This window comes from Vicia villosa, unplaced genomic scaffold, assembly GCF_029867415.1.
Source record: "Vicia villosa cultivar HV-30 ecotype Madison, WI unplaced genomic scaffold, Vvil1.0 ctg.000911F_1_1, whole genome shotgun sequence".
Classification (NCBI taxonomy): Eukaryota; Viridiplantae; Streptophyta; class Magnoliopsida; order Fabales; family Fabaceae; genus Vicia; species Vicia villosa.
In genome coordinates this window covers 344924-364222 of record NW_026705409.1, presented here as the reverse complement: position 1 = coordinate 364222, position 19299 = coordinate 344924, and the positions used below count along the sequence as shown (strand labels likewise).

At 33.1% G+C, this 19299-nt stretch overlaps 4 protein-coding genes and 1 long non-coding RNA gene across 10 annotated transcripts; 4 read left to right on the top strand and 1 right to left on the bottom strand.

Annotated features, from left to right (window-relative positions):
• Window positions 1–775: 775 nt before the first annotated feature.
• Window positions 776–3611, top strand: LOC131632171 (uncharacterized). The gene is made up of 5 exons (XR_009292920.1): window positions 776–974; window positions 2184–2333; window positions 2428–2488; window positions 2587–2621; window positions 3241–3611. It is a non-coding gene; the product is annotated as an uncharacterized LOC131632171 (long non-coding RNA).
• Window positions 3612–5730: 2119 nt separating this feature from the next.
• LOC131632170 (17.9 kDa class II heat shock protein-like) lies at window positions 5731–6564 on the top strand. The gene has a single exon (XM_058902953.1). It carries the CDS (start codon window positions 5781–5783, stop codon window positions 6414–6416), a length of 636 nt encoding a protein of 211 aa, XP_058758936.1. The 5' UTR covers window positions 5731–5780; the 3' UTR covers window positions 6417–6564.
• A 927-nt stretch (window positions 6565–7491) lies between these two features.
• On the top strand, window positions 7492–12843 carry LOC131632169 (methyl jasmonate esterase 1-like). Of its 6 annotated transcripts, XR_009292919.1 has the most exons (5): window positions 7494–7875; window positions 7956–8084; window positions 8231–8519; window positions 10319–11642; window positions 12620–12843. XR_009292919.1 is itself a non-coding variant. In XM_058902951.1 (4 exons), the coding sequence occupies exons 1-4, from the start codon at window positions 7534–7536 to the stop codon at window positions 9643–9645; spliced, it is 702 nt and encodes a 233-aa protein (XP_058758934.1). In that variant the 5' UTR covers window positions 7492–7533; the 3' UTR covers window positions 9646–10296. The 6 variants fall into 6 exon arrangements, 5 of the variants coding, with proteins under 5 accessions (XP_058758934.1, XP_058758933.1, XP_058758935.1 ...); XM_058902951.1 differs by lacking the exons at window positions 10319–11642; window positions 12620–12843 and adding an exon at window positions 9555–10296 and having other exon boundaries at window positions 7492–7875; window positions 8231–8370; XM_058902950.1 differs by lacking the exon at window positions 10319–11642.
• On the top strand, window positions 11424–13919 carry LOC131632173 (17.9 kDa class II heat shock protein-like). The gene is made up of 3 exons (XM_058902955.1): window positions 11424–11536; window positions 12921–12976; window positions 13322–13919. The coding sequence occupies exons 1-3, from the start codon at window positions 11424–11426 to the stop codon at window positions 13624–13626; spliced, it is 474 nt and encodes a 157-aa protein (XP_058758938.1). The 3' UTR covers window positions 13627–13919.
• A 619-nt stretch (window positions 13920–14538) lies between these two features.
• On the bottom strand, window positions 14539–19063 carry LOC131632188 (potassium transporter 4-like). Its single transcript, XM_058902970.1, has 9 exons — window positions 18917–19063; window positions 17548–17788; window positions 17206–17454; window positions 16893–16943; window positions 16515–16775; window positions 16374–16426; window positions 16161–16275; window positions 15828–16082; window positions 14539–15747 (listed from the first exon to the last, which is right to left on the bottom strand). The coding sequence occupies exons 1-9, from the start codon at window positions 18965–18967 to the stop codon at window positions 14660–14662; spliced, it is 2364 nt and encodes a 787-aa protein (XP_058758953.1). The 5' UTR covers window positions 18968–19063; the 3' UTR covers window positions 14539–14659.
• Between the last annotated feature and the right edge of the window lie 236 nt (window positions 19064–19299).

The window sequence follows — 19299 nt, the reverse complement described above, 5'->3', positions numbered from 1 at the left end:
TTGCGACAGTTGCCATAAAACCGCCCTTATTCCTAGACTGCGACAGTTGTCACAACAGTTAGAGCCAACCGTCGCAGATTTATACGCATGGTGAGTAACATAATTGCGACAGTTACCAAAAAACCGTCCTCTTTCCACACTCGCGACCGTTAGGACAAACTGTCGCGACTACTTTGGTCAATCATAATATTACTTTTTTAAGTCTTTTATTTTCTCATTTCATTGTTTTATTTTCCCATCTTTTCACTTTTATAAATTAATTATAATAATAATTAAAATAGTTATTATTAATTAATAATTATATTAACATTACTAGTATTTATAATATAATAGCTATATATATATATATATATATATATATATATATATATATATATATATATATATATATATATATATATATATATATATATAGTCAATAAAAATAGAATTATAGCATATATATATATATATATATATATATATATATATATATATATATATATATATATATATATATATATATATATATATATATATATATATATATATATATATATATATATATAGTCAATAAAAATAGAATTATAGCATACATATATATCTAAAAAACAACCATTTCCAAATAAATAATTAAAAAATGAAAATGAAAATTTCAATTCCCTCTTCAATTTTTTCAAATTGCGCGCTTCTTTCAATTATTTAGAACATTTATTTATATAATTTATTTATATAATTTACTTATATAATATAATATAAAACTTAAATAAATTAATAAAACAATGAAAACAATATAGAATACCTAGTCATTCTTCTCTTCCTCAGGAAAACAGAAGAAAACCTAGTTTGTTTTTTCTTCCTTGCGAAAATAAAAGAACAGAGGAGACCCTCAGGACATATATCATTACCAGCGGTCGTTGTAGAATCCCAGCCTAGCCAAATATGAAGATCATCGTGGCATATTTGTTGGCCGTTTTGGGAGGTAACACAAAACGGTATTCTCCATCACTAATTATCTCTTTCTTTAGATCTTTTTATTTCAGCTACTTGATTTAGGGTTTGTTGTTATTGGGTTTTCTTGTTTAGGTGGCGTTGTTATAAGTTTTGTATGTAGAAATCATGTTTAAGTCGTGGGTTTTTGTTTGAGATTTAATTTGTTGCTCTTTGCTTTCAGTCTCCTCACCCAAAAGGGAAAAAACTTCCAAGAACTTTTGGTTCCCTCAAAAGTCATACTTGAAAAATCAATGAGTTCTTTTGTGTACTTATATTTTTTTATGGCCAAATGAAGGTCGTCTCTCATATAATTAAAAGAAAAAGAACTGAGGGGGTGTTTGTGAGGTCAAGTGGCATATGAAATTGAGATTGAAACAAAGATATGCAATAATTTTAGGCCATGCCTTTTCTCAAGTGATTCAAACAAGGTTAATACTTGGGATTTGGCTGACACTTGAATTCTCAAGTGATTCCTTTTTCTCCTTTTTGGAATGGTGTTGTTTCTATAGGTGAGATATCGTTTCGGTATTTGGTTTTGATCTATTTAATATTTGGTTTTGAAATTTTCACTTACACTTGATAATATGTTAAAATGTGAACCGTGCGCTTAATTTCCATGTTTGATCTTCTCCGGTTGGTTTTCTTAAAATATAGACATTGTTAGTATTGTTGAATATGGGAAGTAGATCTTTCTTGTAACACAAAGTAAAAAACGTTTGAAATGATTGTGGGGAAGTTGTTGTTATTTGGCATATTCATGAAGTTTGCTAGAAGTATGCACTCAATGTCCTCGTGGAAGTAATTGAAATAATTGATTTTTGATGATAATTGGGACTGTTTTAAACATGAATAATGCAGAATTTTAGTAGTGTAGTTGTTGGGACTGTTTTGAACATGAATAATGCAGAATAATGCAGAATTTTTTATGATAATTGGGACTGTTTTGAACATGAATAATGCAGAATTTTAGTAGTGTAGTTGTTGGGACTGTTTTGAACATGAATAATGCAGAATAATGCAGAATTTTTGATGATAATTGGGACTGTTTTGAACATGAATAATGCAGAATTTTTTATGATAATTGGGACTGTTTGGAACATGAACAAGAAAGTTTTAATTATTTCTTATCTTTAGTGAAATAAGTGTAATTTTCCATGTATTATAATATTCATTAGAATGTCTTATTTTGAATGTTTTCACCTTATACACAGAGGCTTGTATATATGCTAGAGCAGAAAACATATATGCCCACATTTTTGCAGTTGTTGGGTAGTATAGCACATACTACAATGCTTGTATTTGAAACTAGAGAGAGTGAAATTGAAGAATTTATAATAAACAAGATTCTGAAAAGTGATAGTGTAAGCCTTTTAATTCCTAAGTGTTTAATTCTTATCTATTGGATAAGTGTCAAAGTAATCAATTTCTATCTAAATGCATGTTTTATGTTTCCAGAAAGATGATCACAAAAAAGCTTCTTGGGATGATAAAAGTGATATTTGTATGTTGAAAGTAGGTACGAAGATAGTCTATTCCATGATAAAAGTGATATTTGTTATTGCAGCTTGTATATGATTTTCATATACTCACAATGTCTTAACTGTTACCATTCAGGTTTCGGGGATTCTTTTGGAAGGCTTCTAGAATAGGTGAGTCTTTCATAGATATAAACACTTGGCAGCTTTCTGTTATTGTAGCTTTTTGTCCAATCCTATAAACACTTTGACTACTTAAAATATGAAGATGTCTCTTCATTTTAATTGTGTATGGTATTTATTGCATTTTGATATAAACTTTGTAGATATTTTCATAACTGTAAACTGACCAAGCATTTAATCCCTTATATATTCCTTCACTCTATCCCTTGGCTGGCCATGCTTGTCTTGATATGTTATGTTTATTTCAATCCATGTTAAAGTATATTCCAGATAAATGCATGTAGCTTAATGGCCCTCTCATATAACTAATAAACAACCCTTGTGTATGTCTTTTCTGCTAATGGTGATCATGATATTGACTGGACAAGCTTTATCTTTTTAAATAAATTATATTTTATGTGTGATATCTCCCATAAATCATATTGTTATATCCTTCTTAAAATCACTGAAGATATTTCTTCATATATTTACTATCTATTTATATTAAATTAAAGAATACCTATACACATTGTGGATCATAGGCAAATCACTTTATATTATGCATTGCATGCTATTTGGTTTTATTATACTTTAGTTTTTTTGGTTAACAAGTTGTTTGTTTCTATATCAGGTACATGATTCTGTTTTTAATAATTAATGAAGAGTTTGAAAAAATATGTGCTGCCCAAAGTTGACTGCAATATTTCAAGTTACAAAAGTTTTTCCAGAGGATCCCGCCATGAACTATGTGCTGCTCTAGATTGACTGAAATGTTTCAAGTTACTCAAGTTTTGTAAGAGGATTTGAACATGAGCCATATTAAGTTATATCATGTTGCTATATTAAATCAGTATATTTTATTTTACCTTGAAATTCTGAAATTTTGATATATGTTAAGTTATGTTTCGGGTTAATTCTGAATTTTAATGTACATTAAGTAATGTTTGATTTTGAGAAATGTTTCGGTTAAATAAGTTCATATATTAAATTTATTATCTATTTTAGAATTTATGTATGTGCAATCAATAAGATGTTTATTTTTTTAAAAAATTAATTCATTTAGCGGGGGTTTAAAACCTTTGTAGTTTGTTTAATAATTGAATCTATAAACACCAAAAAAACACGACGGTTTGAAACCGTCGCAATTAAAACCAAATAAAATTCCCAACGGTTTGAAACCGTTGCAACTACAATTGATAAAAGAATTCAAATTGAAATTCACAACGGTTTGTAACTGTCGTTACTTGCAATTTACGACGGTTCCATACCCGTCGCGATTGATAACGACAGTTGGAGTGACGATTTTAACAACCGTCGCAATACCCCCTGCCGACACACGTTTCCGCGACAGTTAAATAACTGTCGCGCCTTGCGAATTGTGGCGGTTTGAACCGTCGTAACTTGCCAGAATCAACCGTCGCTATTTGCCAATTTTCTTGTAGTGGGAGGAGGAAATTTTCTCATAAGATTTTTGGATGCCCTAAGGCAGAAAAATAAGATTTGATGAGTTGAGGTGGGTTTTATGTGGAGACAAGCCTTTGAACATGGAGCTCTACAACAGTATGCAAAGTCATAGGGATCGAAGAGGCTTGTGCCTAACCACTTCCTTTTTCATCCAAATTTTTTTATTCTGAAAGAGATAAGGCAAGTAGAGTCATGTTTCTTTATCAAAGGACAAGTATTCGGACCATGAGGTTTACAACGATATCTTAGCACTCAGAGAGGAAGAAGTCTGTGCCCGATCACTCTTTTTTTAGTCTAATAAATAAGGAATCATACTTGTTTTATTTAGAGTGTATTATCTTGGAAGGCAAGCCTCTTGATAGGAAGCTCTACAACAGTATACAAAGTCTTGAGGAAGAAAAAGGCCTATGCCCAATCACCTCCTTCTCCATTCCATTTTGTTGTGAAAAAGAAGTTTGAAAATGACAACTTGATATATAGATCAAGTGTTTGAAATTTTGCTTTTGTTTTTTATTCAGTTATGTGGAATGGATGAGATACTTGGTGTTGAACCAAGCACTCACGTGCGATGTATTACTTGATTTGTTTTTGAAAATACTTGACGTTGGATCAAACTTTGTTCTTGGTCTTATTTTAAAATTGTTATTTTTGTCGTTTTGTTTTATCTTACTTATAAACATGTAAAGAAATCAATAAAGAAAAGTAAAACCTACCCTGTTACATGTACATGTGATAGGAGGAGCATTTTACCTACCAAGAGGGCGATGAATTACAATTTTATGAGAATGAGAGATATTTTACCCACAATGGAGGATGAAACCACAAACCATACAAAGGATTAAACCATACACAAAACCATTAAAAATGTAAGAAAATAGATGATACAAAGCAAGGATATAACATTCAAGAAACCTTAATTACGACAATTTATGAATTAAAATGTAAATCACGATTAATATGCAAATATGATGAAAATATGTCAAGATGCCATTAAGATGAATTTAAACCAAAAGTGAATGGAAAACCCTAAATTTTAGTGTTCAAATTAGGGGGGAGAAAACCAAGATTAGTGCATTCTAATTCGTACGCAAAATCTAAACATCTAACTGAATCTAAAAATTAAAGTCTAATTCAAAGAAAATTTACTTATTATCGAGATATGTTCTAATTCTTGTTAAAAGAGACTACATCTAAAAAAGAGAAATTAATATGAATAAATATCCAGGGGTGCCAACTAGAAAATAGTGTGAGGAAATAGTTATGGGCGTAGGCCCAAGTAAAACAAGCCCAGATTTTAGTTTTTTTCTCTCTCTCTATATATATTCATAAGCAAGCACGATTTAATATAGAGGCATACTTTTATCATTATACCTTTCTTTAAAGTCATTAATTTTTTAAAAATATGCGTTTCTATGAATAATGTCGAATTTTAAAAAATTTTCGTAAGTTTTTATCAGATATTTAAAAATATATCAGAAATTATGAAACAATTATCAGATTTTTTTGTAATTTTTTTACAAATTAATATACTAGAAATTTCGAAAATTTTACCTGAAATTTTATGCTTCACCCAACTAACTTATTCAGGGCAATTTTGGAATAAATAAATATGGGGTGGCATGTTAAATCTTGGTGAGCAAGAAAGGGTTTATGCATCAATAACCCTAAAACTCCAAAACCCTAACATTTTTGTTATTGGTAGCAACGATGAAGAGACGCTGTTCATCATCGGATTCCTCATCTTCATCGTCGGATTCTTCTTCATCTTCATCGTCGGATTTCTCTTCATCTTCATCGTCGGATTCCTCTTCATCTTCATCGTCGGATTCCTCTTCATCATCATCTTCATCGGAGAAGGAAATTTCTACTAAGCTTTCCGTGCTGAACAACAAGAACAATAAGAAACCTAAACTTCAAGAAAAGGGAAACCCTAACGGTAAAACCCCCGTTATTAAGAAACAACCACCAACAATGACTCGTTGTGACAATGTGGAGATGAGTGCTGCAACTGCAACTACTGCAGACGTGAAGGTTTATCCAGATTCCTACGTGTACGAGGTCGATATGCCGGGATTGAAATCTGCTGGAGAGATAAAGGTTTGGCTTGATGATGATTATCTTGTGGTTAGCGGAGAGAGGAAGAGGGAAGAAGGTGTCGAGTATTTGATGATGGGGCGAAAGGTTGGGAAGTTCATGCACAGATTTGTTCTTCCTAAGAATGCTGATGCTGATGCTGTTTCTGCTATTTGTAAAAATGGAGTGCTTAGTGTTACTGTTCAGAAATTGCCTCCTCCTCCTCAGCCTAAGAACCCTAGAAGAAATGTTCAGGTTTTCATGGCTTGAAACCATGTGGTGATTAACATTTTTTAAATCGACTGTTAGCATTACAAATTAGTAATTTTGTAACTGTTTTGAAATGGTTCTGTTTGTAAGCTTCTGGTTTATGATGATATATGTATGGTAGATTTATTTTTAATCTAAAGTTTGTGTTTTGTGGAGATATTTTTGTTGTTTATGTATCTGAATGTATAGCATCGAACGATTTAGGTCATCAAATAGACAAGATGCTAACTTAACTCTTCAAATGTTTAGCTTATTGTTCCGGGTTCAGATTGTTCAATGTGTCATCACATGTGTCGGTGTCTATTACAGGTGTTTATTTATTTGTTGGTATCGCGTCTGTGTTTCATACATGTATGTACACAGTGCGTGATACAAAAATTGTGCTAGAAATGGTATGGGATCTGAATTATAACTAGGATTTGAGGTTTTAAAGGATAAACTAAATTAACTACAAATGATTTACAGAAAGACCAATTTTAGTAGTAGAGTTCTATAAACGATGTTACCTGTAAATAACAAAGTTGGTCTCTCTAGAACTTTATGAACAAGTTCCTTACATTATCAATATTCTGAATATTGAAATTTTAAGCTATTAACTAAGTTTGTCAGTATGTCTAAATTTGTTATTATTCATTTTGTGACATTATTCACTTAATGTTTAACTAACTCTCCATATTATCATTTTAATATCAGTATAATTCCACAAATATCAACAAACAAGAAACCAAACTCCACATTTAAATAGATAAAATATGAAAGAATTAATAAATAATGACATTTTTCTCTTTACAAGTCAGTTTTAAAAACACCAATTATTTCAGAGATGCATATCCAAAATTTTGCGTAGCAAAAGGCAGAAAAACATTGAATTACCAACTTGACAAAATCAAAATACTATTGATATCATAAGATGACAAAATTCTACTGAAATACTTTTGATTTTTTTTGGAAAAGATAATTGTAAGGAAACACAAATCTATATAACAAATTTAGTGGACAATATGGGAGCGATATCTTGTAGGTGGGTCCATCCATTTTCATTTTGGATAAGCTTGGTTTTGGAATGTTCTTATAAAGAAGTGAATAGTGATATAGAACAAGAGACTAGGAAAGAAAGATGGTGGATAATAAGAGGCATTTCGTTTTGGTTCATGGAGCTTCCCATGGAGCATGGTGTTGGTACAAGCTTGTCACTCTACTGGAATCTTCTGGACATAAAGTCACAACATTAGACCTGGCTGCTTCTGGAATCCATCCAAAACAAGTGGATGAGGTTGATTCTGTTGCAGATTATTATGAACCATTGATTCAACTTGTTAGGTCATTGCCACAAGAGGAGAGGATAATCCTTGTGGGTCATAGCTTTGGTGGCATTTGTACATCTATGGCTATGGAATTTTTTCCAAACAAAATAGCAGTTTCTGTATTTGTTGCATCTGCATTGCTTCCTACTGAGGAGGTACTGTTTTGTGTTTTCTCATATTTCTAGTTAGACTTTTTATGAATAAAGTTTTGATTTTGTTATTTTGATAACTGCAGGGTTCCTCCAACTCTGAATCAAAGATTTTATTTGGCATTAGGATTAGCTCAAATAATAAATCAAATGGATCCATACTATTTCCCCCAGAATACATGAAATCCCATCTGTATCAACTATCTCCACCTGAGGTATGTTGGCTAGTCAACATGCTTATGTTAATCCCAAGAAACTCTTATAATCTTTTTTTTTTTGGAAAAATGAATGTAGATTATTTTGAAAATAAGATGTTTATAATAAATCATTATTTTGATAATGTTGATTATATATGAATCAGGACTTTTCTCTTGCAATGACATTAGTAAGGCCTATAAGTACATTTGATGATAAGTTCGAAGAGCAAACAAAGGTCACAAAAGATAATTACGGAACTGTTGCTAGAGTTTGCGTTGTGTGTCGAGAAGACAAATTGGCAACGTATGAATCTCAAATGGCAATGATTGAACAAAATCCTGTGAATGATTTCAGAGTGATTCCTGATGCTGATCACATGGTCATGTTCTCTAAACCTCAAGAGCTTTTTGCATATTTTCAAGAAATTGCAAAGACATATTATTAGCAATTTAGTAAGTATGTTAATTGTTGATTTAATTTTTTTTTAATTATTAGTGTTTTTTTTTCCGACGATTTTGGTCGTATCTTTTGATCCGTAGATCCAAATGACGTGTCGTTTGAAGCGTTAGAAAGGTAATGCGCAGAGCTACCTCATGGTAGTACTGGATGAAATGTTTGAGTCGTAGTCAATTACCTACTGTAAGGATGTTTGTGATGATTTGTATGATCGGTTAGCGAATCGTTATGTTTATACGATGATGTGTTGTGGTTTTGGTGAAGTAACATGAATGAATGCTATGATGAATTTGCTTGAGTTGTGAGTATGAGTTGATAAATTATACATGTGTATTGTTGAGTTAAAGATGAGTTGCATGTTAATAATTTTATTGAGTTGAATTATTATATGTGCTCGAGAGTTGTGTTGCTATGACGAGATGTTAAGCATTGAGAATAAGTATGAAATATGGGAATATTGTGAATATAGATTATTTTGAGTTATGCTTGTTGTATTGTTGCATGTTTGAAATATGATTCTATTGAGATGAATTATTAGCATGCTTGTGTTTCATTGTTGATTAATAATGTGCATTTTGTGATTTTGGTGTGATGTAATTCAGAGAGGGGATTACTTGAGTTGTCAATGAATTTATGTTAGGATTAGAGAGGGGTCTTAATGCATTAATTTGATGATATGATCATTCAAAGATGTTGGTCCTAACGTCATCAATCAACCTTTGTTAGGGCATGACAAGTGAAGCTTCATTCAGAGTCAGCCAAATCACTTCCTAAAACCAGTGTTTCAGACAGGACAGTTCATCCTCATTGCTGATTAGCCACTATGCCATGTTTCCTTTCTGTTTGCATTTCCCTTTTGACTGTATTTGCTATTTTGCTTTCAAATTCTGTTTGTACTTTCATGTTGATTTTAATAAAATGAGCATTGCAATGTTTTGATTCAATTCATTTACATCCTTTTATGCTTTCTTTTTTCAAAAAGTATGTATATATCTCTTCACTGCTTTCTTTATCAAACTTTTGTATATCAGTTTATTCAAAGATTGGAGGAAAGATGATGAAAACGAAATACCCATAATTGATGTTGGTATGCTTTTAAATAAAACTTTGCTGACGATGTAAGGCATTGTTTCAACTCCCAAACACTGGAGAAATAAGGAAGTTAATCCCTCGTTCACCCCTTTGAGTAATAAGAAACTTTTGTTTTTGGTTTTTGGTTTTTGTTTCTTGTTTCAATCTCGAGTTGATTCTAGTCAGAGATTCTAGTACAATGAACCAGTTTTTCTTCTATTTTTCCGTTATATCGGTTGTATTGAAGTGGATTGATATTTTTAGAAGGGCCACATGAATGAGATATATTAGATCAAATAAAACTCAACTTATGATCATAATAGATAGGTTACTATATAATGGCCAATATCTAAAATGAGATTCATACATGTATGAGATTGACATGCCGAGATTGAAATTTGGTAGCGAGAGAAAGGCTGGCGTTGAAGACGATGATTACCTTGTGATTAGCGGAGAGAAGAAGAGGGAAGCTAAATCATTACTTCTAAAATGAGATTCATTATGTCTTCAACCTTGAAAAGCTAAATCATGACTTCTAAATTTATGTGATAACAGATCAATAAGTTCATTTTGATTTGCTTATTGATTATGATTTGTTTGTCTTATATTTTGCAACAATTTTGGTATTCTTTTGAAGCTCTTATTTTTTTGTAGTAATTTTGCAAAATCCTTGGTGAACTTAACTGAACTATTTATTCTTGCTTGATTTGATGTTTTTCTCAAGCTCGAACAAGAACGATAATCCCTTAATTACACATTTTCTTCATGGATTGTTCGTCTTTGACACACAACCGCCCTGCTAAATCCAAATATATTGGGTCGACTAACCACTTCAAATCGTGCTACTATGAATCAAGTATAAGATTCCAATCCTGATGCATTCTAAGATCAATTCAAATGTGGCAGACCATTGGAAGCATAATAACTGGGCCATCCACATCAATATTATCACAGTATTGCCATCTATCCTTGACACCATTAGCCCATTCTCCATATCTGAAATGGATATGGAAGACTCCCTTGCTTGGAGGAACATTGAGAATGGAAATCTAACAACTAAGTTTGCATATGACATGATTGCAAAAGCTAGCAATCCCGGAACATGGAAATCCTTCCCATCTGGAACATGGAAATCCTTCCCATGGGATATTGACTCTGCTCCCTCTAATTCCATGGTTACTTGGAGGCTAATGCACAATAAGATTCTCACTGATGAAAACATGGCTTCAAGGGGTTTCTCTTTACCTTCTATATGTTCTTTATGCAATTGCAATGCTGAAACATCCACTCATTTGTTCTTTGAATGTTTTTTTGCAGTTAAACTTTGGAGCTGGTTCAGCAGCACTTTAGAGAGCCCCATTGTCATCAAAGCATTGCCTGACTGTTTACAAATAATCAACGAAGCTTGGAGTTAACAATCAATGGATGTGATCAAGTCCAGCATTGTTTTCATCATATATCAACTGTGGCAGACTCGCAACATGGCCAGATTTGAGGACAACTTTTTGCCTTGGCAGCGATGCATTAGTAATGTGGCAGCTAGAGCTAAATTGGTAGGAAGGTTGACTGGAAAAAAAGGAGATAATTCTATTAAAAGCTTCTCCTTCCTCAAGAAATTTGAAATCATAATCCATCCTCGTAAGCTGAAGATGACAGTGGAAGTGATGTGGAGCCCTCCATGTATTGGATGGATTAAATGCAACATCGACGGAGCTGCAGCCGGTTCGACCTCTCTTGCTTCTTGCGGTGGTATTTTCCGTGATGCTTAAGCTAACCATGTCATTAGCAGTGTCTTCTTGGGTGCTGGTTCTTCTGTGTTTGGAGAATTCATGGCAGCGGTTTTGGCAATAGAAAAGGCTCGTCATTTGAATTGGACAAAGTTGTGGTTAGAAACAGATTGTGCACTTCTTGTCAAAGCTTTTTCAGATTCAAGCTTGGTCCCGTGAAAAATCAAATCTCGTTGGCTTACGTGTTGGACATCATTGTTTAAAAAAAAAGTTTATAAAGATGAGGCTATACTAGATATCATCTTATCTATGTATCCCATAGTAAGTTTGCTTGGACATCATTGTTTATACTTTTACATGTATTTTATGGGTATGCCTTGGGACCAGCTCTATATATATATATATATATATATATATATATATATATATATATATATATATATATATATATATATATATATATATATATATATATATATATATATATATATATATATATATATATATATATATATATATATATATATATATATATATATAGGGGACGACTCAGGTGAGAACACTTGGTTATTATGAGAAATGAGAACAATGAATCACGACCATTAAATTTAGATTTTGTTGATTTTAATGGACTGGATTGGTTTCTCTTTCGAGGATCCTTAACATTTATTTTAAATCAACATAGAGCTACCTCATGGTAGTACTGGATGAAATGTTTGAGTCGTAGTCAATTACCTACTGTAAGGATGTTTGTGATGATTTGTATGATCGGTTAGCAAATCGTTATGTTTATACGATGATGTGTTGTGGTTTTGGTGAAGTAACATGAATGAGTGCTATGATGAATTTGCTTATGAATTATGAGTATGAGTTGATAAATTATACATGTTGACATTTGTATTGTTGAGTTAAAGATGAGTTGCATATATGTGAGTTAATAATTTTATTGAGTTGAATTATTATATGTGCTCGAATTGCGTTGCTATGACGAGATGTTAAGCATTGAGAATAAGTATGAAATATGGGAGTATTGTGAATATGGATTATTTTGAGTTATGTTTGTTGTATTGTTGCATGTTTGAAATATAATTCTATTGAGATGAATTATTAGCACGCTTGTGTTGCATTGTTGATTAATAATGTGCAATGTGTGATTTTGTGTGATGTAATCCAGATAGGGGGTTACTTGAGTTATCAATGAATTTATGTTATTATTAGAGAGGGGTCTTAACGCATTGATTTGATGATATGCTCATTCAAAGATGTTGGTCTTAATGTCATCAATCAACCTTTGTTAGGGCATGACAAGTGAAGCTTCATTCAGTTAGCCAGATCACTTCCTAAAGCCAGTGTTTCAGACAGGACAGCTCATCCTTGTTGCTGATTAGTCGTTGTGTCGTGTTTCCTTTCTGTTTGCATTTCCCTTTTGACTGTATTTGCTATTTTGCTTTCAAATTTTGTTTGTACTTTCATGTTGATTTTAATAAAATGAGCATTGCAATGTTTTGATTCAATTCATTTACATCCTTTTGTGCTTTCTTTTTTCAAAAAGTATGTATATCTCTTGACTGCTTTCTTTATCAAACTTTTGTTTATCAGTTTATTCAAAGATTGGAGGAAGAATGATGAAAACGAAATACCCATAATTGATGTTGGTATGCTTTCAAATAAAATTTTGTTGACGATGTAAGGCATTGTTTCAACTCTCAAACACTTGAGAAATAAGGAAGTTAATCCCTCGTTCACCCCTTTGAGTAATAAGGAACTTTTGTTTTTGGTTTTTGGTTTTTGTTTCTTGTTTCAATCTCGAGTTGATTCTAGTCAGAGATTCTAGTACAATGAACCAGTTTTTCTTCTATTTTTCCGTTATATCGGTTGTATTGAAGTGGATTGATATTTTTAGAATGGCCGCATGGATGAGATATATTGAGATCAAATAAAACTCAACTTATGATAATAAATAGATAGATTACTATATAATGGCCAATATCTAAAATGAGATTCATACGTGTATGAGATCGACATGCCGAGATTGAAATTTGGTAGCGAGAGAAAGGCTGGTGTTGAAGACGATGATTTCCTTGTGATTAGCGAAGAGAAGAAGAGGGAAGAAGGTGTCGAGTATTCGAGGATGGAGCGAAGAGTTGGCAAGTTCAAGCGCAAATTTGTTCTTCCTAAGAATGCTAATGCTGTCTCTGCTATCTGTCAAGATGGAGTGCTTAGTGTTACTGTCCAGAAATTGCCTCCTCCTCCTCCTCCCCAGCCTAAGAACACTAGAAGGACTATTCCGGTTATCATTGCTTGAAACCATGTTTTCACTAATCATGATGTAGTAGTTTATGTGTTAATGTGGTGATTAGAATCACTGTGTTAACATTTTTGAATCGACTGTTAGCATTACAAATTAGTAATTTTGATACTGTTATGAAATGGTTCTGTTTGTAACCTTCTGGTTTATGATGATATATGTATAGTAGATTTATTTGTAATCTAAAGTTTATGTTTTGTGGGGTTATTTTGTTCTTCATGTATCTGAGTTCATGTGTTAAATGATATTAGAGTCTATCTATTTATGTCATCCCTTAAATTATCTATAGACCAAAGTTCAATAGTTCTGAAACTTTATTAAAAAAAAGTTGAATAATGCTGAAAATAGTTTATAAAGATGAGGCTATACTAGATATCATCTTATCTGCATATTCGATCCTAAATTTGCTTGGACATCATTGTTTATACTTTTACATGTATTTTATGGGTATCTAAGTGCCTTAGGACCGGCTCAATATATATATATATATATATATATATATATATATATATATATATATATATATATATATATATATATATATATATTAAAATTTAATGCGAATTTTCAAATAAAGGTTTTTTATGTTTATATGTTTTATTAAAATTTTAATTTATAAAGTTTTTAAGATGTAAAATATTTATTAAATAATTCTAATCAAAAGAGTGTTTATTAATGATGCACATTTTACTTTTTTTTATGCTTTTAGAAAATTAAAGTTGCAGTAAAATAATATTGAGTCAAAGATGCAAAGATATACCACTAAAAGTCTAAGAAAGGAATATAAAAATAACAGCATATTTTCAAGACTTCTGTTACACATAAACATACCAGCATTGATTTTTTCTCTCATTCATTCTCCAAATATTTTCTTCATTCATGTAATGAAAACCTTTTTATCCAACTTGCTTTAAGAACCTTTAAACAATCGATTAAGCTATAAGAAATTTCACATTTTTCAGTTCAAGACTCAAAGCAAGATACACATTATTACTAAGAGTCTCTAACCTAAATGCTAAATTTCCACAAACTAAACATAATATATCATTCCAACTTCAATAAGACTGATGTGAGGAATGTTAAGAGCCACGGCCGGGCCCCGGCAATTCTTCCGCAGAAACGAGTATCCCATATCGATCACAATCTTTTTCAAGAACGACGATGATTTCCTTGCCTTCACATACGAGTGTCCCATTATATACGCGATTCCCGCTTCTTTGGCTTGGATCAAATCTAGAATCTCTTCTTTAACAGCATTATCCAACCCGGGATTGTTAGGCACTTGAAATTTTACTCTACGCCTTCTGACTTGCGGGTTCTCGTCTTCGATGGTGGATTGCAAGCGTCGTAGTGTTATAGATCTGCTACTAGGGATGCTTTCGTCGATATCAACGTCTTCTTGCTCGGACGCGATCAAGGTTGGAGTTGATTCTAAGCTTCTGGTGCCTATGACAGCCATTCTCGCGTCAAATGAAGAAGAATCAGAACTTGAGAATTGTGGTTCTACAGCTTCCATTTGGATGAACTCCATTATACTTTGTATGAGATGGTTCTCAAACTCGCCGTCGTCCCTTTTAATGTCTTTGTAGCCGTATCTAACAATGCACCTATACATTCGAAACGGTCTTGGACAAGCTCGGCCTATCAAAAAGCGTTCTTCAGGCGAGACATGTGGAACAGGAACCGATTTCACGCAGACAAAAACCAGAACCTTGTGAAATGCAGGGAGGTTAGTTACGAAATGGGTGAATATCGCTGGTATTCCCGTCGCAAGTTCCGAGTAGATGAGACCGATTCCCGGGACACGAACAATTCCAAGACTAGGTCCCAAACCTAGTAACCATTTCAACGAAACTTTGTTGTGTAGATCGTATTTGTACTTCCTACGGATACCGTAATGCCATACATACATAACGACCAAAAAGAAGAACGACAGGACAAGAGGAACCCATCCTCCTTGGTGCACTTTTAGGAACGCCGCCGATAGATATACCGCTTCTACCACCCAAAAGAACAAAAGGAATAGTGTAGCAATCACAATGCTTTTCTGCCACACGAAGACTATGACAAGTGCCATCAGAAACGTTGTCACAAACATTACGGTCATACAAGCAAGTCCTGCAACCAAAAACAACCGGAAAATGAACACTGGTTTCAACGCAAAAACACGTATATTGTTTCGAAATTAAATAAATTACCATAAGCATTTCCGATTAAGGTTGTGTCCTGAAATCCAATGGTTACAGCAAGAGTCAGAACCATAAGTATCCAGTTTATTTCTGGGATGTAGATCTGTCCAAACATGTGTTTTGAGGTGTGAACAACTTTGACGCGGGGAAAACAATCAAGTGCATGACACTGCTTGATGATGGAGAAAGTGGCAGTGATGGAAGCTTGACTTCCAACAATGGCTGCCAATGTAGCAATAACAAAGACCGGCCAAAATACAGGTTCTGCCACAAAGCCAAAACAGTAAAAAAAACTGGCATTGTTTTCAAGTGTCAACTAGTCAGAAACTCCGAAAAACTAACCAGGTATTGAGTCGTAAAAACTATTTTGAATAGAGTTGAGGTTTTTGGACAAAAAAGCTGCTTGGCCCATGTATTGCATTACCAAACACGGGTATATAACAACCGCAAATGCAAGCTGCATACAAAAAAGAAAGTTCAGAAATCTCTTCTTGCAAACAGAATGCAAAAGAGGTAAAAACGAAATTATCTTATTTGTAGAAGCAACAAGCTTACCCTTATTGATGTAGCAGTAAAATGGCCAAGATCTGCAAACATAGCTTCGGCTCCTGGTGAGACGCAAAAACAACATAATCATTCAACTTATCTCAGTGTTAAACATAGCCCCGGCTTCTTGTAAGTCGAGAACCAACATACCAGTGATACAGAGAAGTATCCCTCCGAGAGAAATCCAACCCTCGGTACCAGTCTTGATGAAGAACTGGATAATATAATGTGGCGAGATAGCAAAAACTATTTTCGGATTCCAGAGTATTGTATTATAGATCCCAATAATAAAAATCGATAGAAGCCAGATGATTACGATTGGTGCAAACATAAACGCAATTCTGTGTGTTCCACAATGTTGAAGAGCAAACATGCCAACTAATATGACACATGCTAGAAGAACAAGTTCACCTGAAAACAACATGAAACTTCTATATGGTGATATAATATTTATCACTACAAGAGAAATTCATAAGCAATGATGTTGATATGTGACGAAACATCTTCAACATTTGAAAATTGGCTCACCGTTATTGAATTTCGTTATCGTAACTTTTAACCCTGATACTGATGCCAGAACTGTAGGGTAAGAGGCAAAATAATAGTGAGTTTCTTATCAGAATCATGATAATTTGATAGAAACCAACTGATTACAAAATAATATCGCAGAACTTCCCAGTTATTTTGTAAAGAACCAGTTTCTATCATAATTCTTATGAAAAGTTTATTAATGATGAACAAGTTAAAGGAGTCGATTTGTGCATTAAACTTGGAAGGGCGGGTAATTTCCACAAAGTTGTATTTGCATTGTGAGACAAGGATTATACAAAAATCAACTTACCTGAAATAGCTGGTGAAAGCACGCCATCGCCTATGACCATACAAGCACCAAACAGTACGACAACAAGCAGGACTGTTCTTAACCGTTTGTGCTTCTCCAAAAACATCTTGAGCGGAGACGAGGCTCCTCCGGTCTGCGACGAGGGACCGTATTTGTAGGATGACAGCTCCTCATCGGCTGCTTGTTGATTGGGAAGCAAATTAAATTTGGCGTGCCTACATAGCAGTGAATAGAGAGCAAAAGTCCCACCTGACAATATTGGCATCATAATTAAAAGATTCGGTTCATAATCTTTCGACTAGAAAAATTAATTGAAAGGGAAAATAGACGTCGATTGAATACCTTCACCGTTATCATTGGCGCTCAATATGATGAATACGTATTTAAGCAATGGTATTAATGTAATAGTCCAGAAAATCAATGAAAAAACACCGAAGATAGTTTCTTCATCATGGTGATCCTTCAACTTTCCTTTAAATGTGCTTGTATAAACATAGAGAGGTGATGTGCTCAGATCTCCATATACTACACCAAAGCTTTGATATGCTAACAATAAATTCCTAGACAAGTTCATCCATGATAACTGCATAGAAACCCAAAAAAAATCAAAACATTTCCATTGTTTAACTGAATAATAATAATACCGAAAAAAAGTTATCAGTAGCACTGTTATCAAATATCGGCCATGTTGGCGCTATGGCAGATATACGTGGCAATTTTTGGGCTCTTGCAATGGTAAATATCGACCAATATTGTGGGCATAATCCTCTATAACGGCGCCGCAAAGCTGCCCGTATGGCGGGATTTTGACTCCGCCATCGGGAACAATGATAATTAGACAATACAATAAAGAATTATAGCAACTAGAAACCAAAAATAGTGGTAATCCAATGGAATCAAAAGTTCTTTAGCACCAACATTTCAGAACAAAAGGCGTGGTTTCTAACAAGTGTCGGTGTTCGATACCGACACTTGGATTACGTTCAATTTATTCATTTTTTAAAATTATTATCTCTGTCGACGTGTCAGTATCAGTGCTTCATAGATCAATACTGAGATGTTTTTCTCCTGTAACTATGTTATTTGCGCAAAGTATCACCAACGACTTTGCAAATGACTAATTTTTGCCGGAGAATATGGCTAGTCACCTTTAGTGGGTCTAATCTACCCTCGAATTCGAATTGCCTGCAGTTGGCAATCCCCATTTTCACGCAGTCAGCAAATTGGTGCCTTAAATCGGATTGGATTATCCAAATTTCAAAGCAAATTTTGATTTTTCTTAAACCAAAAATAACGCGCTTGAAACTCGGACAATTCTCCCTTTGAACCAAATTGTTTCCATTCACAAATATTGAATCCATAAATTGCACTAAAGATTATTTACTCAAGTTAGTTGGAAAAAAAAAACACTAAAGAAGAACAATTGAATCATATCTATCGATGAAAACTCACATGGTTTGGTTTAGAGCAGTTCATAAAAATTTACACCAAAATATGAATTGGTGTACTACTGTTCATGAACCACAGACACATCTACTATACTATTAAAAATCAACAACAACAACAACAGCAGCAGCAGCAGCAACAACAACAACAACAATAAAAGTATGCCAAAGTTGAAAACACATGAAACATGCTACAATTAGTGGAATCCCCAAATCTGAGAAACTATGTTGAATTGAAGTAAAAGAGAGTGAATGAAAGGGTTTACCTGAGAGGGATTACGAGAAGACGAAGCTATGGATTGAGATTGAGACTCCATAAAAAATAGAGTGAGTTTGGTTTTTGTAAGAAAGGAATTGAAACAGTAACAGAATTATATAGTAAGCATGAGTCTCTTGTCTTGTCAGTTGTCTATGTTATGACCACAAATCATCTAATCTTATATTAATGCATTATTAATATTCTCCTCCTTCTCTTTGTCTTATTATCACTAATATCTTTTCTTATAAAATTAGTTTTTTTATTTTTAATATAATAATTACCATAAAAATATATTTTAGACTCATTTTGATTTTTAACTTTAAAAAAAATATGTATTGGTCTCTCAATTCTTTGTTAGCCAATTTTTTATTCTTTATTTTGTTAGTTTTA